Source organism: Sceloporus occidentalis, unplaced genomic scaffold (genome assembly GCF_023333645.1).
Source record: "Sceloporus occidentalis isolate IW3139 unplaced genomic scaffold, rSceOcc1.0.p SCAF_124, whole genome shotgun sequence".
In the NCBI taxonomy this organism is placed as follows: Eukaryota; Metazoa; Chordata; class Lepidosauria; order Squamata; family Phrynosomatidae; genus Sceloporus; species Sceloporus occidentalis.
Window position 1 is genome coordinate 263623 of NW_028317104.1, and position 24228 is coordinate 287850.

General features: G+C 43.7%; 1 protein-coding gene across 1 annotated transcript in view; it reads right to left on the bottom strand.

Annotated features, from left to right (window-relative positions):
* The window catches only part of LOC149282001 (amine oxidase [copper-containing] 3-like), a 117075-nt gene that overhangs the window by 12135 nt on the left and 80712 nt on the right, over window positions 1–24228 (bottom strand). The window contains exon 2 of the mRNA XM_089498677.1: window positions 14529–14814. Coding sequence (XP_089354803.1) covers window positions 14529–14814 — 286 coding nt within the window. The remainder of the gene's footprint in view (window positions 1–14528; window positions 14815–24228) is intronic.

The following is a 24228-nucleotide window of genomic DNA, read 5'->3' on the forward strand; positions in this document are numbered from 1 at the left end:
GGTATGTACATATGCAATAATGATATAACTTAATCTACACTTAGTTATAAAAAAAAATGTTTTAATTAGATATAGAGTATTTCACCATCTGGAGTACGGTGTTTCTAATTTCATGATATACGCCACTTAACACTTAATTATACTTATAACCAAATTTTTTTTATATTTATACGGGAATTTATTTCCCTAAGATATTTTCACTGATCACTTAGGATTAATTTTGGTATAGATAAGATTAATACGATTAACTGCTTAATACACCTTTTTTTCTTTTTTTTTTTTCTTTTTTTTTTTCTTTCTTTTCTTTTCTTCTCCCCCCTATGGTCTATTTATTATTCTTTCTTTATAATAGACTAGCTCCCGTATAGCTCCTCAACAAGGTGGAGTTACTATGTCCTCGGAGAATGTTGGGATTTTTCTCCGATGTTTGGATAGTATTTGGGTTTCCATTAATTTTTGTAAATTGTGCTATTTGTGTGTGGATGTAGGATGTATGGATTGTGAGGGTGTCAAGCCTTATCAGGTTGATGTTAGCTATAATAACTATCTGAAACATGGAAGATCTATTTAAGATTATTTCGTTGAATGTTCAGGGTTTAAATCTCCCTTATAAAAGATATTCGCTATTCAATTATATAAATAATCATCATATAGACGTATGTTGTGTTCAAGAAACACACTTGAAAAATGCAGATATCTATAGACTGAACAATAAAAGATATACGGTGCTTGAATATTCATCGTTACCTAGCAGGAAAAAGCGAGGTGTAGCTATTCTAATCTCAAATAAAATTAAAGTTGAGTTGATCTATAAACAGAAGGATTCTCATGCTAGATATGCTTTCATTGTGTGTAAATTAGACGAGAGATTATTTTCTATTTTGAATATATATAGACCTAATCATAAACAGAACCATTTCTTAAATGGCACACTACAAAAAATTCAGAAATATATCCAGGGAACCTTTTTGTGTATGGGGGACTTTAATTGTGCTCCTGACGCAATATTGGACACTACCAGTTCCCGAGGTAGAACTCCTAACAGAAATCAAGTTAATCTATCTAATGCTTTTAGTATTACTCTTGGTAAATATAAACTCTATGACATTTGGAGGACGCTGAGACCGGCAGATAAAGATTATACCTTTTTTTCGGGTCGACATAAGACCTTTTCACGTATAGATCTTATATTAACTACAGCGAATGTGATTTCAGATTGTAAGCGCATTAGTATAGGAAATGCAGCCTGGACAGATCATGATCCAGTTTGTCTGGAAATAGAAAAGAAATTTAATTTGACCTCACGCCCTTGGAGGATAAATGAATCATTATTAGGCTGTAAGGATTCTCTTGATTACATTTCCCAGACGACCACACAGTTCTTTTGTGAGAATTTGACGCATAATGTGAGTCTGGGTAATATCTGGTGCGCTTATAAATGTGTCCTGAGAGGATATTTAATTAAAAAAGATGCATATAATAGGAAAAAAGGAAAAGAAAAATTGTCTGATCTATATATCTCATTGAGTAATTTAAAAAGGAAGTGCGGTCAATCTCATGGAGAACAAGACATCATGAATATGATTAAAATTAAAAAAGAAATTGAGGACCGTTTAATAAGTAAAGCAAATTATAATTTGATTAAGTTAAAGCAAAAATTCTATTACGTTGGGAACCGGGCAGTGAAACAGTTTACCAACCAATTAAAAAATAGAAATTTAAAAAACCGAATTCTTAAACTTATAGATGGGGATAAATATATTTCTAGTCCTGATAATATTGGGACATCTTTTGGTAAGTTCTATACATCCCTGTATAATATTGTAGGCCAAGCCCAAGATGACGTACAGATGAGACAATATCTGCAGGACTCCAGATTGCCGAAGTTGTCTGATACATTGATAGAACAATTGGACGCTCCTTTTTTGGAGAGTGAAGTAAATGTAGCGATAAAAAAACTAAAAGTACGTAAAGCTCCTGGTCCTGACGGATATACAGCACTGTTTTATAAAAAACTGTCCAAATTGATAGTTCCGCACTTAACAAGTATGTTTAACGAAATCAGCGCAAATAAGTCCTTTCCTAATGGCATGCTGGAGGCTATTATTCTTCCTATACCTAAAGCTGGGAAAGAGTGCATGAAAGTGTCCGATTATAGGCCAATCTCTTTGATTAATTTGGATACTAAAATATACTCTTCAATATTAGCTGCCCGTTTAAAACCATTGTGTCCACAGTTAATTTGTAGAGATCAGTCTGGCTTTATAAAAGGAAGACAATCTAGTGATAATGTCCGTAAGATTATTGACATAGTAGAATATGTAACTACTCATGAAATTCCATCAATCCTCTTGGCTTTGGACGCGGAAAAGGCCTTTGACCGGGTTAACTGGACTTTCTTAGAACAGACATTGAGGTCTTATGGCTTCGGTGAAGGCTTTATTCGAGCTGTTATGGCGTTGCATACAACACCAACCGCAATGGTAGTTGGCCAAGGCTTTAAATCGGAACGTTTTAGATTAAATAACGGGACTCGACAAGGTTGCCCATTGGCACCTTTGCTATATATTCTCACATTAGAACCATTAGCCTCGAGAATTAGACTTAATAAAAGCATTAAAGGAATAAGAATTAGTGATTTGGAAAGTAAACTTTGTCTATATGCGGATGACATATTATTATCTCTGTATGATCCATTAAATTCAGTTGATCATTTGATGGCTGAAATTAATTTATTTAGCAGTTTCTCGAATTACAAATTGAACATCACAAAAACACAAGCTGTAATGATGAATATCTCGGCTTCATCTAAAACTTGTATTGAGGAATCCTTCGAATTCTCTTGGGTGACCGATAAGATTGACTATCTGGGGGCTGTAATCCCAATCAAGATTTCGGAAATTATAGAAGTTAATTTTAGTAAACTACGAGATGAATTGATTAAGCAAATTAAAGAGTGGAAAGGCTTCTTTATCTCTTGGCTTGGTAGAATGAATGTCATTAGATCTTATATAGTCCCCAAGTGGTTATATCTTCTTCTTCTTCAGGCTCCCGTTGTTATGGTCTACGGTTTTTCAGAAAAATATCGATAATTTTATTTGGGCGGGTAAGAGAGACAGAATAGCACGGAAAACACTAGCAGCGAGTAAAAACAAAGGAGGACTTAATGTTCCATCGCTAATGAGATATGCCCAAGCAAGTATGCTCTCACATATCTTGAAATTACAATATAAAAATAATAAGAATGTAGATTGGTTTGTGATTGAGCAAGAGCTGACAGGCTTCTCAAATCTGGAATGCATACTCTGGCTACATCACTTTAAGTTTAAATCAATTAGAAATAACCTACCAATTACTCTCCATAGTTCTATGGAATTTTGGGAGTATATTAAGCCTCGATTAGGCCTCCGTAACAAATTAGTTTCAACAGCCCCGCTTGAAACTCTCCAGTATAATATCTCCCAATTAAATTTGAGAAACTGGACCAATTATAGGAATAAAAGGATTATAGATATTTTGATTCAGGATAAAATAAAAATGTTCTCTCAGCTCTCAGAGGAATTTGAATTTGGCAATCTGGAGTCCTTTAATGTCTTTAGGATAACTTTCTATGTTAGATCTCATCTGTATGTGCAGTCTTCATCTATTTTGAGTCAAAAGATCTGCGATCTGTTTTCCACAGAAATTATTCTAAAAAGCCTAAAAAAGTGGTATTTACTGCTTGAAGAAATAGAAACTCCCCTTGTTCATATTGCATTAAAATCATGGCAATCAGACTTAAAGTGTCTGATAGATTTAAATATATGGATTGGTAGTCTTTTAGAAATTAATAAAATTTCGCATTGCCTCAACATGATTGAAATGCATTACAAGATAATGTGGAGATGGTATATAACCCCGGTGAAACAGTATAAATTTAATCATAATGCGTCCCCTCTTTGTTGGAGATGCCGTTCCTCCTTAGGATCATTCTCCCATATCTGGTGGGAATGCCCACAGATTCAAAATATCTGGCAAGATATATTTAAGCTCATTTCTGATACTCTAAATCAAGATATAGCACCTACCATGCGAAGAGCCCTACTACATTTTGATTTGAATGGATTTCGATTTAACCAAAGGGCTTTTATAGTACAATGCTTGCTAGCCATGAAGATAATTTTAGCTAGACAATGGCTACAATCATTATCTATTTCTTTGGATCATGTGGTGAATCAAATTAGCCATCAATGTTTGATGGAACGTGGCTTTTTTTTATCTCACCAGTGTTTACAGAAATTCCATAATATCTGGAGACCGTGGTTGATTCGGCACCCTGGCATTCTCCCATGATAGTAAATTCATAATATAATGTATAAATATACTGATTATACCAACTCGGCTTGACAGTTTGAATGACAGTTTGAATGAATTGTATGGATGGTTTGTTGGTGTCTCTTTTTTCTTTCTTTCTTGTGTTTCTTTTTTCTTTTTTTCGTTGTGGGGTATAGACTGGGAAGATTTGCTGTAATCCCGGTCTAATTGTGTGGCACATGTTATATATGGTAAATTTAGACGCATCAATAATCTTTATATACATATATATAAAGTGGAAATACTTGTTGTTCCATTCTCTGTAAGCGGAATGATAAATAGCTGCATACATAAGCTGCTATATTTATAACTGGAATGATGATTATATGTATACATATGCTGCTATATTTATTATCGGCACTTTCTGCTTATTTATATGTCCTTTTTTATACTGTATGTGATGTGGTCTAATAAAAAAATAAAAAAATAAAAAATAAATAAACTGCAACTGGATGGATACCTGGATAAACATAATATTCAGGGATGTAATATTTAATTATGGGGAAACAGCTTATTGATCCAAGAAGAAATCTGACTGCCATTTTGGGGTCAAGTAGGATTTTCTTTCCCTGGTGTTGTGGACATGGATTGCGTCGTCCATTATTAGTGATTCACGTCACAGATGCAATATCTGTATCTCCCTTTGGATAAACCACTCCCCTAACTGTGGCATATATTATAATATCAATTAGTTCTATTGTTTATACTTCTATTGTTTAAGAAGTGCATTACTTCTACCACCAGGTAGCACTATAGAGTGAGTAATGTGTACATCTATTGTTTATCTAAGACCATAGATAATGGCTACCTACATGAAAAGCCATGTGGGCTATACCAAGAACAATGGGATATCAGGAACTCCAGGAAGAAGGGGGAGGAGCAGAGGAGACTGGAAGGACAGGAAGGAAGCAGCATGGCAGAAACTAAGGGAGCTGTGAAAGTTTGCCAGAGAAAAAGTATGAAATAGAAAGCTGCTCTTTCATCTTGGGCTAGTTAAGTGCCAAGAAGCTAGGACTAGTTAAGTGCCTAGTATTGTAACTAAGAATTAGAAAACAACTACTGAAAGAATCCTTTAAAGTCTTCTATATGATCCTGGTATCTAGAGCCATTTTGGAAACTGAACACCAAAGGAGTCATTTGATATGCTGATACTCTCTGAAGTTAAGTACATATGTTATTACAATGTTATTAGAATATAATTGTTGACTGTCTGTAACTTTGTTATGGTAACCTTTTTCGATATATTGTTTTTACCGCTAGAGGTATTAATAAAGTATATCATTATATATCATAACATCTGTTGGTATTCGTCTTTACATAATTTAACTGTATTCCTGAATCAAATTTATTGTTGTATTGTTAGATGTGTTTTGTCTAAATTGTGTATTTAAATATTAGCATAATTTTGCATAAAACAGGCCACGACCACAACAACTGGCGTAGTCGGCAGGATACAGTAAAGATTATTAATGAGAATACCGTGTATTTACTGTGCATTTATCGCATAAAGTTACAGATTTGTATGTTTATGCTCTAGTGCTCTAAAGCCATGTGTTTGTGTGTTTAAACTCTAGTGCATAACCCCTATATTACAGTAGAGAGTCTAGTGCATAGAACTCGCTTGTAATAGTGTGTAAAGATGTTCAGAACATTCAAACAGAAAGCAGCTGTAGCAGGGCAAGAAAGATCAAAATATGGAACAATTCCTGTATGGGCAGAATTTGGTAGTTGGAAAGCCATTGCTGAGGAACTGATAAAATATGCAGCTCCAGTCTATCCTGATGCTGGTACTGAACTTGGTGTGCAGGCATTACGTTTAGACCTAGGAGTTTACTCCAACAAAGAGCGGAAAGCCGCTGCCACCACAGGCTGGATAGTTGTGCAGGCCTTTAGCCGCGAGGTGCAGAGAAATGAAGCATTAAAGAAAGAGTTGCAGGAAGTCAAAGATTCTTTAGTTATGACCAAAGAATGTATGCGTAGTAATGCGTGCCATGTGGCTGCTCTAGAAGAGAAATGTACTAACTTAATGGTAAGCAAGATCAAGCACAGGAGGTTGCAGAGATGTAGAAAACTAGAGTCTGTAAGTAAGGTGCGAGCAATGGTGGCAGATCCCACATGGGATCTTGCAGAGACTCTCCGGTCATCCGATGATGCGTATGTGTCCTTTTCTGAAGATGATAATGAACTGGACCGGCGACAGGCCTGTCCTATCATTATACAACAGCAGAAAAGGAGAATACACTGCGACCAAGATAGGGAGCATGGTTGGAGAAATGGTGCACGTGATGAGATGAAGGAAGTGGTAAAGAGTTACACACATATGGAGCTCATTGAGCTGGCTAAGACACATAAACAGCAAGTGGGTGAAAATGTGGGCGAGTGGTTACTACGCATGTGGGATGGAGGAGCTGACAGTGTGCTGTTGAGTGCAAGGGAAGCCATAAGTATGGGGCAGCTGACACTGAATCTGCAGCTCATGCAGGCATTACGGAGGGTGAGAGAGATTAGGGGGAACTTTTCATTGGTAGACATGGTTCGCCATGCTTTATTACAAGTTTATCCATCACACTCAGATATTGAGCCATCGACCCCTTGGGTAACAATTAAAGATGCCATAAATCATGTAAGGATTATGGGTTGTGTTGCAGGATTGAACAAGGGTAATTGGAAAGGCCCTGATATGGAGGATTTTACAGCTAGCATGCGGTCAAAGCTTCTAAAGACTGCACCGACATATCTAAAAGTTCCCCTGCTATCTCTGCTCTATGGAATGGGAAACAATAGAAACATACACCATGTAACCACCCTATTGGCGGAGATAGAAGAGTTAAACATGGAAACCAAAGAGACTAAGAGTGTTTATACAGCAGAAAAGGCTAGAGTGCAATTTTCAGCACAAAAGTCGGATGGAAATCCGAGTAGGATGACTAGAAGGCAAATGTGGCATGACTTGTTACAGAATGGTGTACCCAGAGAAGAGATAAATGGTATTCCTACTGCAGAGATGTTTAAAAAGTGGAAATCGGTAGTGAGAAGGCTTAGGCAGGTACACAAAGTTGCTTACAACCCTTGTAGTATTAGTGGGTCACTGACAAAGACTTCTCCACATTTAAACATACATACCAATGTACATTTAGAAGAGCCACCCCTACCTAATGATAAAGATGGCAGGACGATTAACAGGGCCATGACCTCCCCATTATTACAAGATGGTGTGCTCCCAGTGGTAAATGTGGCAACAGTATCAACTAGAGATCGGTGCCAACAGGTTGCTGGGGGGAGGGATAAGGCAAGGAAACAGAATGGGGTATGGATAAGGGGGGCAGAAACTAAAGAGGTGTTGCAGGACAGCCCTTTGACAATCGAAGTGCCTGCAGGTGTTTTAACTCTTTCCAAATTTGCAAGTCAGAAGTCAGGGTTTAATCATATTAAGCGGGACAGTACGGAAACTATTAGTGAGGGGTGTTTGTTTTCGTGCGTCCCTAGTAAAAACCACTTAAGGGAACATGTAAAACCTGTAAATGTTTCTTCCTCGGCCATGCTGGTTTGCCATGTGCAGAACTGACAGCCTGGAGGACAGAAAAGAGGTAGATATTCGACCAGCTGACAGCTCTATTAACACGTTTGTCTTGCCTGTTTTAAAAGTCGGATGACTCTGGGTTGACTGCTGACGATCTGGATGTGGATGCAGCAGCACCATTAGTGAGTGCTGCGGTTCAGAGTAAGTCAATGCAGATGAATGTATATGTAAACAGGCAGACACGTGGCAGGCTGGGATTGAATAAGCGAATGCTCTCTTTAATTCTCATTGCACCAGTGGTGAACAAACAAGTTGGCTCTGCCTGGAAGAAGAAATTGTATACATACAGGTAGTGCATCAAGACACAGTGGACTGAGTATATTTGAGCATAATGCAAGAACAATTAACAGTGGCAGATTATAAAGATACAAAGAAGAAACATCGAGCAAGGTTGCCAGTCACAGAGTACATTGTAATTCCGTACTCCTGCAGCTGCAAACCTGTTAAAAAATGGCTCACAGAACATGTCAATTTACTCAGAGAAAGAGAATGAGTAGTTGATTCCTCGTGAAGAGGGTGGTCGCACAAAGTAGCCCTAAAGAAAAAAAAAGATGGGCAGATTAGGCAGTTCAGCTGTGGAGACTGAAGACCTAGAGGTGGATTGAATTGCCAGAAGAGTTGTGGCTTGTTGTGGATCCAGCAAGAAGAGACTGTTAAAAGAATTCAAGGAAGAACCAAAAGAGATGAACGTTTGCATATATGGACTTTTGTATTATCCAATTACCACTAAGCATATAGTGGTCCCTTGCCTACCACCTAAAGCTACTAGGATGGTAGAGTGGTGCAAAGAGTTTTTAGGAGAGCTCATTCGAGTACTGTCCCCAGTAGTGATAGAGAGTGGGAAAGGGTTTGCAACCATTATTCTTTAGTAAAGTACTGACTACAAAAATATTATAGTGTGGGAATTTGTGTTGAAGAGGATGTCAGAGTATGAAACATGAGGGGTTGATGTAAAGAAATGAAACATTGATGTTTGCTTTGTGGAAGAGGGTTGTATTGTTTTCAGAACCCCGGGAACTGAATTGGATTAGAAATCCATTTGGATATCCAAATCAGCCCTGGTAGTATAAGGATGACCGAGGGATAATGCTGTTCTAGGAAGATGGAGGACTAGGCTTTAGTCAGGAAGGCAGCAAATGTACTGTTGTGCATGATTTGTAGTGCAATGATAAGTGTGATGCTTCACCGTGTCCTCTTTTCTCTTTAGCAGATTGGTGTCCTTTTTAAGAGATCCTGGCTTTCTATTGAGGATAAGACATTTCACGCAGATGGGAGCATGGAGTTCCACTCGCAGGGATTTTATTGGAATTGCTGTCTTGACAGGATCAAGATCGATCAAGAGCAAGAGGAGTGTCACACGAGGGAAAGATTCAGTTGGACAATCTTTTGGGAATAACATTTAGTTATTATAACTGTAATGTTTTTTTTTTTATATGTTTGTACAAGATATCTGTGAAATGAGTGCCATAGTGGGGGGATTATTTTCTGGAGAGATACATTTATGTATCCTTGCTATATGATGTGAATCAAGAGGTGGAATGTTGTGGACATGGATTGCGTCGTCCATTATTAGTGATTCACGTCACAGATGCAATATCTGTATCTCCCTTTGGATAAACCACTCCCCTAACTGTGGCATATATTATAATATCAATTAGTTCTATTGTTTATACTTCTATTGTTTAAGAAGTGCATTACTTCTACCACCAGGTAGCACTATAGAGTGAGTAATGTGTACATCTATTGTTTATCTAAGACCATAGATAATGGCTACCTACATGAAAAGCCATGTGGGCTATACCAAGAACAATGGGATATCAGGAACTCCAGGAAGAAGGGGGAGGAGCAGAGGAGACTGGAAGGACAGGAAGGAAGCAGCATGGCAGAAACTAAGGGAGCTGTGAAAGTTTGCCAGAGAAAAAGTATGAAATAGAAAGCTGCTCTTTCATCTTGGGCTAGTTAGGTGCCAAGAAGCTAGGACTAGTTAAGTGCCTAGTATTGTAACTAAGAATTAGAAAACAACTACTGAAAGAATCCTTTAAAGTCTTCTATATGATCCTGGTATCTAGAGCCATTTTGGAAACTGAACACCAAAGGAGTCATTTGATATGCTGATACTCTCTGAAGTTAAGTACATATGTTATTACAATGTTATTAGAATATAATTGTTGACTGTCTGTAACTTTGTTATGGTAACCTTTTTCGATATATTGTTTTTACCGCTAGAGGTATTAATAAAGTATATCATTATATATCATAACATCTGTTGGTATTCGTCTTTACATAATTTAACTGTATTCCTGAATCAAATTTATTGTTGTATTGTTAGATGTGTTTTGTCTAAATTGTGTATTTAAATATTAGCATAATTTTGCATAAAACAGGCCACGACCACAACACCTGGTTATTGCAAAATTGGAAAGAGCGAAACTGGGGTTTTTTTTGCCTTCTTTTGGATCAACAGCAACAAATTAACAGATATAGGAAAGGCTGAACTTGATGGACGCATGTCTGTTTTCAGCCTATATAACTATGTAACTATGTAACTATGTAAAAGTGATAAGGGAGGGAGAGGGGGTAGAAAGTGATAAGGGAGGGGGTACATAGTGTAGTAAGAATATTGAAATAAGTAAAGTGTGAATGAGTGTTTATGAAATAATATGTGGATGAATTGTCTGAATGAGGGAGAGCATGAGTTGATATGTGGATGAATTGTCTGAATGAGGGAGAGCATGAGTTAATATGTGGATGAGTTGTCTGAATGAGGGAGAGCAGGAGTTAATATGTGGATGAATTGTCTGAATGAGGGAGAGCATGAATTAATGTGTTTGTGTGTATCATAGATGTATAATTGTGGAAGGGCTAAGATGGCACTAGCAGGATGTTTGAGCCTTGGGGACCAAGATGGCACAGGCAGGGTGTAGATAGGCAGAGCCGGCCTTAGGCGATGTGGCGCCCTGTGCGGACTACTCCTCTGGCGCCCCCCCTCACTACCCGCCCTCCCTGCCCCTTCAAACTACCCGCCCTCTCTGCCCCTTCAAACTACCCCCCCCTGCCCCTTCAAACTACCCCCCCTCTGCCCCTTCAAACTACCCCCCCTCAAACTACCCCTCCCCCCTGCCCCTTCAAACTACACCTCCCCCTCTGCCCCTTCAAACTACCCCCCCCACTTACCTTGTTGCCGGAGTCCTGCGGTGGGAGCGGGAGGCATCCGACTTCTCGCTCTGCCGCGGTGCCGGCATTTCATGTTGAGCGCCGGAATAGTCCGGCGCTCAACATGAAATGCCGGCACCGCGACGGAGTCACGGAGAGTGAGGGGCGCCGAGTGGTTGCTGAGAAATTCACGAGCAACCGCTCGGCGCCCCTGCCCGGGACTTAGATTAAAGCATCGTTTTTTTTTTAAACTTTATTTAACATGGATGATGTTAAATAAAGTTTTTTAAAAAAAACCCATGTTTTAAGTTAAGTACCGGGCAGGCGCCCCTGCTACCATGGCGCCCTGTGCGGCCGCACAGGTCGCACACCCCTAAGGCCGGCCCTGTATATAGGACAAAGATGGCACAGGCCAGGCTGTTTGGGGACAAAGTTGACTTCTGCTGGGCTATTTGGGGACAAAGATAGCAAATCTTATGTGTGTTATCTGGGTGCTGGCCAGGTTCTATGTGGGCAGTGTTGACGCCAGGGCTGACTTTGGGGTGAGCAACCTGTGATCTATGCCTGTAATTTAGGGGGTTTTAAATATACCTTTAATGCCGTGTTTTTATGTGAATTGATGTGTACCTGCAAAGCTGGGTTTGTGTGTTATTCTGTAGATCCATATCTACTATGCTATGTTTCCATACATTATTTATGTATACCTGCAAATACAGGGTTTGTATGTCTTGTTCAGTTCATTAATACCTGCAATGCTGTTTCTATGTATTTATTTGGTCTATACCTGCAATGCTACTTTTCATATATTATTATTGTATACCTGCAAATACAGGATTTGTATGTCTGATTCTGTTTATTTGATAAATACCTTCAGTGCTGAGATCACAAGTGAATTTCAGTTGATCTATACATGCAAAGCTGGGTTTGTGTGTTAATGTGTTGATCTATACCTGCTATCGGCAGCAGGGTCTAATATTAATATATATCGCCAACTGTGTCAGGAACAATCCGGCAGGATGATAATGAGGGTAACGGAGCTCAGTATGCAGGAATGCAGGAAGAGGCACTTAGTGGATGTGGATAAGGCCCACACAGAGTCAGGAGACAAGCCGAGGTACAGTACACGAATGGGCAGCGAGGTACAAAAGGGTCAGGCAGAAGCGAAGTCAGAGGGAAGCCAGGTAGGTACACGGAAACCACAAGCCGTTTAACAGATAAGGCTCAGGCAGGAGCGAAGTCAGAAGGAAGCCAGGAAGGTACACGGATAAATCAAATAAGAAACACGCACTCAGGATGTAGCAGGGAAGCACAATAACTGAGCACTGAGTAAAGCTCAGCGCTCGGTTTTAAACTTGCCAGTCGGGGGAAGCTCCACCCCAAGCGTAATGTCACTGGATCGTGTTACCGGGGAACAATAAAGTTGCAACGGGGTGCGTGCGCGCGCCTAGCAGAAGCCGGACGGACAGTGTAGGAGGCAGATGATGTCGTGCCAGACCAGTTGCCCACGGGTAGCGGGCACCCAGGTAAGTTGCCACGTCGGGTTGCCGGACCCTGACAAACTGGGGCTAATATTAATATATATGGGCAGCAGGGGCTAATATATAGCTGTAATTTTGAAATCATGTTTCAATCATAGTGTTTTTGGTTATCAATATAGCAGAGCCTGTCCTGGGGTATGTGTATAGGTGTTGGTGTGGCAGAGCCTGTCCTGGTGTGTGTTTGGGTGTTGGTGTGGCAGTGCCTGTCCTGATATGTGTGTTTGGATGTGGTAGAGCCTGTCCTGGGGTGTGTGTTTGGGTGTCTGTGTGGCAGAGCCTGTCCTGTGTGTGTGTGTGTGTGTGTCGGTGTGGCAGAGCCTGTCCTGGTGTGTGTGTTTGGGTGTTGGTGTGGCAGAGCCTGTCCTGGTGTGAGCCTGTCCTGGTGTGTGTGTTTGGGTGTCAGTGTAGCAGAGCTTGTCCTGGTGTGTGTCTGGGTGTCGGTGTGACAGAGCCTGTGTTTCTGTTTGGTCATCTGTTTCCTGGCACTTATGACCCCCCAAATCTGAAAATTAATTTAGGAAAAAAGAAAAAGCCTTAATATAAGAGGACCCTATAGGAAAAAAGTTTTACCAGTAAATGTTAATTCATGTAAACAATTTTTTTTAATAAAAGCTATGATTGAGAAAAATATTTTGGTTTTATTTCGTTCTATTTTCCAACCTGCCCCCCCAGTTATGCACATCTGCCCCAGAAATGCCTTATACCCCCTATATGCCACTGTGCCCCATGATATGCCTTTTGACCCCCTATGTGCCACTCTGCCTCCAGAAATGCCTTATACCCCTATATGTCACTCTGGCATTAAGGGGGTTAAAAGGCATATTATGGGGCAGAGTGGCATATAGGGAGGTTTAAGGCATTTCAGGAGGCAGAGTGGCGTATAGAGAGTTAAAAAGGCATTTCTGGAGGCAGAGTGGCATTAAGGGGGTTAAAAGGCATTTCATAGAACACTCTGCCTCCAGAAATGCCTTATGCCCCCCATTTAACACTCCCTCGCCCCCCCAAACTTACCGGTGCTTCTGACTCCCCTGTCATGCAGCCGGGGCAGCGTGTAGATGTCTACGCAATTCGCGTAGACAACTTAAGCTGCAGCCGGAAGGAGGTGTGGCTAGCAGCGGGGTTTGTCTGCGTCCATCGCGCAGACCTTCCCCGGCTGTCAGAGATCAGAGTTCCCCGCACCGGGGACTCAGAAGCACCGGTAAGTGGGCCCGGGGGGGGGGGACGGACAGGAGGATCCAGGTCCCCTGCAGCTGCGGGGGATCTGGATCTTAGTCGTCTCATAGTCAGACCTATTTGAGGTCTGATTATAAGACGACCCCGATTATAAGACGAGGGGTATTTTTCAGAGCATTTGCTCTGAAAAAACCCTTGTCTTATAATCGAGCAAATACGGTATTTAATTTATACTTATCCAGAGATAAAATGCCCTCCTGAAGTTGTAGTGACTTCAGGGGACAAAACGTTCAAGGCCCTGGAAAAGTTAAGGTATTGTGTTATTTACTCTATAATATTTATTTCAAGGATTAGTCGTACTAAATTGTGGCTTCCCATGTTGAATGATCAAGTATTATGTTAGTCCAATAACAAAAGTATCATTCCATAGCACATTACTTTTGGCAATATATATATATATATATATATATATATATATATATATATATATATATATATATATATATATATATATATATATATGTTTTTTAAGTGGTATGATTTAATGGTGGAAATTATTAATGCCCCCCCCCCCAGTTTGGACTGTGGTATCTTGTGTGCCCCCCCTATATATTGTTTCTAGAGTCGCCACTGGGCAGCTGCCCACCTGCTCTGCAAGGAGGATGGCCCAGGGATCAACTATAAAGGGTCTTGGAAACAATCTACTACTATATAATACATAATACACTTACTTGGCCCAGTTCATAGAATTATGAACTGCACTCGTCTCTGGAAGGTAGTCACCAGCAAAGCTGACCGTCTGCAGCCTATAGGAACGCTCATGGCCCCATTTGTTCTTCTGGTTGCTTGCAAACTGGACATATCTTGGCATACTAGAATTCAATTCAAATGCTGATTGGGTCTCTGTTTTTAAGACTTTCTTGATTAACTTTGTTCGTTGTATTTCCCATTGTGAATTCCAGGGAACTTTCAAGGCCTCAAATTCCATATCATGAGCCACTACTGAATTATTAGTTCCTGCAGACACAAAAGGGAAATTAATTAAAAATTACTCACTGTGCTTGAAAGTCATTGCGTCAACTAATCAAATGAACGTGAAAATATTAGTAACGTATTTTGTAACAGTGTTTGGCCATCAAGCCTGCAAGAAAAATGGGTCAATTTCCTAAGAAGTCAAGTTGTCAGACCAGACTAAGATTGTATCCCCTTGCAAAATTACTAAAATGTGAATTGTTTGTAAGTAAAAAAACCAACAAATTAAATCTATAGGACCACCTATCAACCAAGCGAGAAGGGGGGGCAGGTCAGAGGACAATGACCTCCCTTCCCCAACTCAGGCACAGTGGAACAGAGTACTAAAAGAAGGCTTATAAAGTATAGTTAACAACTATACCACCTTAATTCCCAGTCCCTGCTCACAATGGGCTTTAGTTTTTACTTTTATTCAGCTTTTTTAAACAAAACAAATATGTAGTGGTATCACCATGACATCAATTGATTGATACAAGAGAACAAGAGAATTGAAAGCGCAAGCTGCCTAAGCGGCGCGCTAATTGTCCATTGCTGGACATTAGTTATATAACAGGGGTCACTAAAAGGTCAAGAAAGTTAAGGCATAAAGTTTTGGCGGGCTAGGTTAGCTAAATCTAATTCTAGGTTGCTGGGCAGGCAGTTTATTTAGCGCAGCTGATTGGTTAATTAGCTGTGCTGCAGCACGAGGTTTGAGTGGGCGTTCTGTGCGGAGGGAAAAATAAGCACAGCTGATTGGTGCAGTCAGCTGTGCTTACGGCGTGAGGCAACTCTAAAATAAATAAATAAGCTGCGCGCAGGGAGATTAAATTCACCTCAAGAGAAATCTTCAAGGAGCTGTTGCTGAGCAAGCGTCCCCCCCCCTTTTGTGTTTAAATGTAAGGTATGTAATATGTATATTGTCGTAGTTTTATAAGGGGTAAAGGTCGCCTCTGTGTTGAGGTGGATAGAGGCTTGGTGTTACACAATCTGGCTGAGAAAGGGGCGGATTGTATTTGGTGTATTATATATAAGAAGTTATTTGGTTATTACGTTAAATGGTTTGTGTTGGTAATGCCTCTTATACCCTTTTAAATAAAGCTACGGCCAATTCTATCCAATTTACAATTCTGTGTCTGTGGTTATTTTATTGATTTGTTAGGGGTTAATATGTACATGCAATGGACAATTGATACAAGAGAAACCACCAAGGGGCTCTCTAATCATATCTTTGATTTCTGCATGGATCTACCCCAATTATGGCCCCTCATTATACTTTGCAATTAAACCTATCCCCTATCATTTCTCAAATCTAAATATACAAATATTAGTTTATATTTATGTGTATATAGGTTGTAGGAGGGTACCTGCCAGGACACTTCTAGGGCTGCAAGAAAGGTAGGAAATCTAAGACCTTTTTCAGACTTTTACCGAAACAAAATAAAACAATTCCTATAACCCTACTGTGAGGTTCGTCTTACCAGGAGGAATCCGGAATGCAGGAATGGAACACACTTGCTCAGAACAGAACACGCACAAGGGGCCTGGTGAGGGTAACAGGGCACTTGGCAGTGTAACTGTAAGCACGGGTGGTCAGAATGAAGCCGTTTAGTAGACCAGGGTCGGGATGCCAGAGATACACAGGAGCCGTTGAGATAGCCGGGGTCAGGAAGCCAGAGGTACACGTAGTCGGTATGGATAGCCAGGGTCAGGATGCCAGAGGTACACGAAGTCATAGGGAGAGCCGGGGTCAGGATGCCAGAGATACACAGAGTCGTAGGATAGCCAGAGTCAGGATGCCAGAAGTACACGAGAACCGTTAAGCAGACCAGGGTCCGATACCAGATAAACGAGATAAGCAACTTGGAATACTGGAGGGGCTCACGAGATACAGGAAGCACCAGTATAACTGAGCACTGAGAACAAGGTAAGAGAGGTTTAAATAGCCCGGGGGGGCGTTCCCCGACGTCCGGGACGTGATCGCAGAATCCAGCCGGCGGTCAGCCTCATAAATATTCATGACCTCCGGGGGCGTGGATGACCTGGCTTGAGAGGATGTAACTTGTGAAACCTTTGAACACACATGGGAGCATGGACCTGACTCGCAGGTTCCCAGGTCTTTTCTTCCGAGCTATACCCCTTCCAGGTATTCTAGATGCCCTCGATGGATCCTGGAATCTACAATTTTTTGTACCACGTACTCTTCAACTCCATTGATGACAACTGGAGCCGGAGGAGGAGGTACTCGGTCAGGAAAAGGATTGGCCACCCATGGTTTGACCAGCGACACATGGAATACAGGATGAATCCGACAGGTAGAGGGTAGTTTCAGCTGTACTGTCACTGGATTGATGATCTTAGTGATGCTGTAAGGGCCAATGAACTTAGGTCCCAGTTTCTTTGAGGGTATCTGCAGGCGCAAATTACTTGTGGATAGCCAGACTTTGTCGCCGCAGTGGTAAGTAGGGGGACTGGAACGATGGCGATCCGCATATAATTTGTAGGCCTTACGAGCCTTGATCAGATTTTGTTTCAGGACTCGAAATTGCCTCGTTAACGCGGTGAATCGGTCTGAAATTCCGGGGACTGTGGGTTCGGTCGGTAGACCAGGAATCATGGTAGGGTGATAACCATAGTTCGCAAAAAACGGTGACATCTTTATAGAACGTTGTTTCTGATTGTTGTAGGTGAATTCTGCGGAAGGGAGGAACTGGAGCCAATCGTTCTGAAGGTGCGTGGTGTAACATCTTAAATAATGTTCTAATATTTGATTTAGACGTTCCGTCTGACCGTTGGTTTGCGGATGAAAAGCTGTGGATAAAGTGGGACGAATTTGCAGATTGCGGCAAAAAAACTTCCACAAACGAGATGTGAATTGTACCCCACGGTCTGAAGTGATGGTCTGTGGTAATCCATGAAGCCGGAACACTGTATCCAGGAACAAGGTGGCCGTGGTCGATGCAGAGGGGATGCCAACGGTGGGAATAAAGTGTGCCATTTTGGTGAACCTGTCGATCACCACCATAATTGTGTCGTGTTTCTTTGAGGGTGGTAGATCTACAATAAAGTCCATAGAGATTTTAGACCAGGGAACCGAAGGAGTGGGTAACGGGCGGAGGAGACTGTGACAGGGCCAGGCTAGCTGGCTCATGTGTCATATGAAGTTTAGCCGGGTCACGGAGCACTTTTGTGTCCGGTTCCGTATACCGTGACCCGGTAATATATTATATTGTGTATTATTGTGTAACCGGCCCAGAGACTGATGTGGCTTCAGCTCCAGCCTTCAAAGAGATGATCCTATAATCTGGCTGGGGCTCTTAATCAGCCAACACAGCCCTGTCTGCCCAGACGGCACCCGCACTACAGGGGGGATAACACAGGTGGGGGAACCCATTGTATTCTGTAATCCCCTCACCTGATACATCCCCTGTATACTGATGGGATTTGTGATGGGATGTGGCTGATGGGATTGGGGGTTGGGTTCGGTACACATTGCATTGAGATTGTATAAAGTTCTGTGTGTTTGTAATAAAGAGAGTTCTTCTTGGTTTACTACGAATGGTGGTCTGGATGATCCGTGGATAGCTGAGTGCTATCCGTATGAGGGACTGACTGGTGATTCCTCAGCCCTCAAACAGGGGTACCCAGCCTTGGGTACGGTGACCCTGTAACATTGGTTGGCAGCGGTGGGATGAATCCCACGACTTGGGTGAAATCCAAACCACCAACTGGGATTGCAGACGAGAGACACCAAGAGAGCTCCTGGAGGTTTGTAGCAAAGGAAAGGCTACTCTGATTGTGGACTGCAGAGAGATGGACCGGCACCAGGATGCCCCAGAGGAGAGCCTCGGACTGAGTGCTCTACAAAAGAACATTCTATGGCACTTATCCCTGTACCCAGGAGGGGCTACATCGGAGCAAGTGACGGCGGTGATTAAAATGTGTCACCAGGAACTGAGCCAGAGTGGGTCTGTATCTCCCAGACTAGGGGAACAGACCACCAAAATATCATACCAGGATATCCAACCCTTCCGAGAACCAGAGGATGAGAGAGACCGGGTTACAGCCGAGGTGTGTGAGCTGGAACACCAGCAATGGCAGTTAGAGTCTGCGCCTGCAGACTGGAGGGATGATTTCTCCCATCCCCACTTCGAATCATACTGGGCACAATACTGGACAATGTGGGATATACGAGTTCCACTCCTGGGGGAGAACCCGTTGCCGGAGTGGGAAGACCAATTTGATTGGTCTCATATATGCAGAGCTCGACCTCCAGAGCCGCTACCAGGGATTCTCCCAGCAGTTAGCAGGTGAAGACCACAGCGACCCTCTGATGCTGTATAGCCCCGTCGACCCAGGACTGATATATGACGCCTTCCAATTTGACTCGTCCTTCGGAAGCCCGTGCCAGTACCGCAGGGATACAATCTGGGACAACCGTGCAGAAGTCCTGGTTTATACTATTCCCCCCGAGCTGGAGGCTGTTATGGATTGCCTGGTCCAAGAGGAATGGCAGCTCGAGAGGGACTATAAAGAATTGCTGCGGAGAGTGGAGCTCCAGGAGTTACAAGGAGACTGGGAGCATGGTACTACAACTTGCGGGAGTGGGACCGAGGTCCTCTTCACCTACTCCATTGCCCCTGTCCTGGCGAGAAGAACCGAGTTCCTCGCCAGCAAGAAGAAGCGGAGGAGGAAGCCAAAAGCTCCGACCCATGTCCCCACCAACAACCCTGGCTGCTCTACCCCGGCAGAAGAGATGACTGTCCCCACCGCCCGAGTAAGTGGCACAATCCCCCTCACCAAACCCCTAGCTATTCCCGTAGAAGCCAGTGCCCCAGACTGTCCCCCTGATTTCCCGAGTGTCCTGGAAGAAGCCCCAGAGGTTCCCTATGAAGTCCCCGGTGACCCGGTAGAGGCACCGTTCCCTAACCTAGCGAGGACGCCAGAGGGGCTGCCGAGTTCCCTGGGTCCTCTCAGTAGCCTGGCGCAGGCCCTGGTTCCTATCCCTGTGTTTTCCGAAGTGATCCCTGGTTCCGCAAGTGTCCTGGTAGAAGCCCAGGTCACTGTCCCAGAGTGTTCCTCTGACTCTCTCCGTGCCCAGGCAGAGGCACCTGTCCCAGAGAGGAAGATCGAGGGTCTGCTTAACCCTCCCGGTGGTCCAGTATTGGCACCTGTCCCTGCCCCGGAGTATTCCCCTGGGTCCCCTGAGTACCCCGCAGAGCTGCTTAGCTCGCCCAATAACCCTGTAAGGGCACCTGTTCCTGTCCCAGAGTGTCCCCTAGGTCACTCCAGTGTCCCGGTAGAGGCCTCGCTTACTACCTCTACGTGTTTCCTTGGTTCCCCGAGTGCCCCCGGCCCGATCAGCAGGGCTTTCCTTCCATGCAACCGCCCTGGCCTGGCAGCTGCCCCAGACTCAGTTCCCAAGCCCAAGGCTAGGGAGCAAAAGTCCCCAGGTGCCCCTGTTATCCTGGTGAGGGGGATAGCCATGTGCCCCAGGCTGAGCTGGGACCGCCCTCCAATTCACAGAGAACTACTGACTATCTTTTTGGGCAACCAGGGCCCTGGCCCACCTTCTATGGATGCTTCTGACAAAGGGCGCCATGAACTAAAGCCTGCACCTTTTGAACTTTGTCCACTCGGACAGCCTGCAGCAGACCCGTGTGGATCTGCCTGGTCTGCCGGACCGTTGGTCAAGGGGGAGATCTGTGACAGGGCCAGGCTAGCTGGCTCATGTGTCATATGAAGTTTAGCCGGGTCACGGAGCACTTTTGTGTCCGGTTCCGTATACCGTGACCCGGTAATATATTATATTGTGTATTATTGTGTAACCGGCCCAGAGACTGATGTGGCTTCAGCTCCAGCCTTCAAAGAGATGATCCTATAATCTGGCTGGGGCTCTTAATCAGCCAACACAGCCCTGTCTGCCCAGACGGCACCCGCACTACAGGGGGGATAACACAGGTGGGGGAACCCATTGTATTCTGTAATCCCCTCACTTGATACATCCCCTGTATACTGATGGGATTTGTGATGGGATGTGGCTGATGGGATTGGGGGTTGGGTTCGGTACACATTGCATTGAGATTGTATATAAGTTCTGTGTGTTTGTAATAAAGAGAGTTCTTCTTGGTTTACTACGAATGGTGGTCTGGATGATCCGTGGATAGCTGAGTGCTATCCGTACGAGGGACTGACTGGTGATTCCTCAGCCCTCAAACAGGTGTGACCAGCCTTGGGTACGGTGACCCTGTAACAGAGACCCACTGGTTTTCTGCGTAGGGTCTTGGTACGAGCACAGGTGGTACATGAACGGACAAATGAGGTCACATCTTGATCCAACAAAGGCCACCAGAATTGGCGTCAAACAAGGTCTGTGGTTTTTTTAACGCCTCCATGTCCGGAGAGGAGAGAATCATGGCAGGTTTGCAATACCTTTAAACGAGCCGGGGTTGGTACAAATATCCTATCACGATAATATAACAGGTTTCGGGTACGACGAATAGGAGGATTTGTTCTCGGGACTGAAGCTCTATGGGATAAGGAGCGAATGTAGTCCATGAGAGATGGCTGGTGGGTGAGAAACAGACTGGAGGGAAGAATAGTATCTGGCTGGGTCTCCTTGTAACTGGGACAAGGCATCCGCTTTGGTATTACGGGATCCAGGATGGTACGTGATATGTAGGTTGAATCTGGTGAAGAAGAGAGCCCACCGAGCTTGCCTCGGGCATAGTCGCCGTGCGGAGCGAAGATACTCAAGGTTCTGGTGGTCAGTATATACCGTTACTGGATGTGGAGTCCCTTCCAGCAGATGACCCAGGCGTCCAGAGCCTGTTTTATGGCCAGCAATTCTCTGTCCCCCACACTAGTAGTTCATCTCGGACGGGGTGAGTTTACGCGAGTAGTAAGCCACAGGGTGTAATCTTTTTTTCTCCCCGTGTCTTTGGGACAGGAATGCTCCTACTGCTAGATCTGAAGCGTCCACCTCCAAATGAAAAGGTTCAGCCACCTTGGGTTGAATGAGGATAGGAGCAGTAGTAAAGTGCTGTTTCAGAGCGTCAAAAGCATCCTGTGCTTCCAGTGTCCATGCAAAACGAGAGGGTGCCCTTGGACCAGTCAATCGTAGGATTATGGAGTCGTAGCCAGGGTAGGCCAAGAATCACCGGAAACATGGGCGATGGGATAAGGTCAAAGTTCAAATATTCCGTTTGATTATTCCCCAAAAGTGCATGGAGTGGTGATGTTTCTTGTGTAACGGGTCCGGTAGATAGGGGAGACCCGTCAACCACTTGGATATGTATAGGAGCCGACTTGATTAAAGTTGGTATGTGCAGTTGCTTGGCGAAGTCCTGATCCATGAAGCAACTGCTGGCTCCAGAGTCGATGATAGCAGAAACGGTAGTAGAGTTATTGGTCCACTGTAAAAACAAGGAGATGTATAGGTGAGGAGAACCGTCTTTAGGGAAGGAATTTAGGCAAACTTTATCATGTGTGGGCTTACCCTTAGGAGGGCGTCGTGGACAGGCGTAGATCAGATGCCCAGGTTGACCACAGTATAAGCACAGATTGTTCTTCCTACGACGAGCTTTCTCAGTCTCTGACAGTGGACCACGTGCCAATCCGATCTGCATTGGTTCCTCCGTGGGTATGGTCACTGGAGGCTGGATGGTAGGAACAGCAGGAAGGAAGTGGCGTCTCGGGGTAGGAAAGGCTGAAGCCGCACGTTCCAGGCGTCTCTCCCGAAGTCTGCGGTCTAGCTGTATGACCAAATATATAAGGTCTTCCAATGAGTCAGGAATGCCCACGCGGGCCAGTTCATCCTTCAATCCCTCGGACAGACCCAGACGAAACTGATCCAAAAGTGCTGGTTCGTTCCACTTGCATTCCAGAGCCAGGATTCGAAACTCAGTCACATATTCCTCCACTGGCCTCTTCCCTTGACGTAAGGCGCGTATGGCAGTATGTGCAGAGGTAGCGAGAAAAGGGTCATCAAACAAAGTGTCCATGGCATGACTGAAATCGGCCCATGAGTTCAGGACAGGATTATTGGTGCGTAGTAAATGATGAGCCCAGATTTGTGGTTCACCTGAGAGTAGGGAAATAACAGTTCGTACCTTCACATGATCAGAGGCATAGGTTCTGGGTTGGAGTAAGAACAACATTTGGCAGAATGTCATGAAGGTATGATAACAAGTTCTGTCTCCTGAGAAACGTTCGGGAAGAAGTACCTTGGGTTCAGGAGCAGCAGCAGCAAAGGCCCCCTCCATTGGTGGAAGTGGAGCGGTACCAGAAGATAGTCCCCCAGGGGCCGGGGGATTAGTCTGAAGTTCATGAAGCTGGTGCTGCATATGCGTATGGCTGGTTTGGAGGTCCTGGAATGAACGTGTTAGTGCAGTAATCTGTCCAGAGATCGCTGAGAGAGCATCAGCAATTCCTGCGGATTCCATGTTGGGGCTCAGTTATTCTGTGAGGTTCGTCTTACCAGGAGGAATCCGGAATGGAACACACTTACTCAGAACAGAACACGCACAAGGGGCCTGGTGAGGGTAACACGGTGCTTGGCAGTGTAACTGTAAGCACGGGTGGTCAGAATGAAGCCATTTAGTAGACCAGGGTCGGGATGCCAGAGATACACAGGAGCCGTTGAGATAGCCGGGGTCAGGAAGCCAGAGGTACACGTAGTCGGTATGGATAGCTAGGGTCAGGATGCCAGAGGTACACGAAGTCATAGGGAGAGCCGGGGTCAGGATGCCAGAGATACACAGAGTCGTAGGATAGCCAGAGTCAGGATGCCAGAAGTAAACGAGAACCGTTAAGCAGACCAGGGTCGGATACCGGATAAACGAGATAAGCAACTTGGAATACTGGAGGGGCTCACGAGATACAGGAAGCACCAGTATAACTGAGCACTGAGGACAAGGTAAGAGAGGTTTAAATAGCCCGGAGGGGTCGTTCCCCGACGTCCGGGACGTGATTGCGTCCTGCGTCACCATAGCGACGCAGCGGAATCCAGTCGGCGGTCAGCCTCATAAATATTCATGAAGCGGCCGCGCGCGCGAGCGGCTGCTTCATGTTCCAACGAGTGGTGCCGGCGTTTCTGCCGGGAGTGAGAAGAGGACGACTGGGAGCTGTTTAAGGTAGGTGCCTTACACCTACTCCTATTAAGCAAGTAGGCTTACTAAACAACAATCTTCAACTGGTCTGGTCAGCTAAGCTGGTTCCCACTACAATACAAAAACAGCACAAATGTAACAGTTTATCAACCAAATTTGTCTCTCTTAAGAGCCCACATTTGTAATACACTGGAACTAGACTTGTGCATTCATATTTCAATGTTCCGTACACAAACGTTACATTTTTGTTGTTCTAATGAATAAACGGACATGGCTGCGTATAAACTAATACAAAGACGCACAACATGAAGAA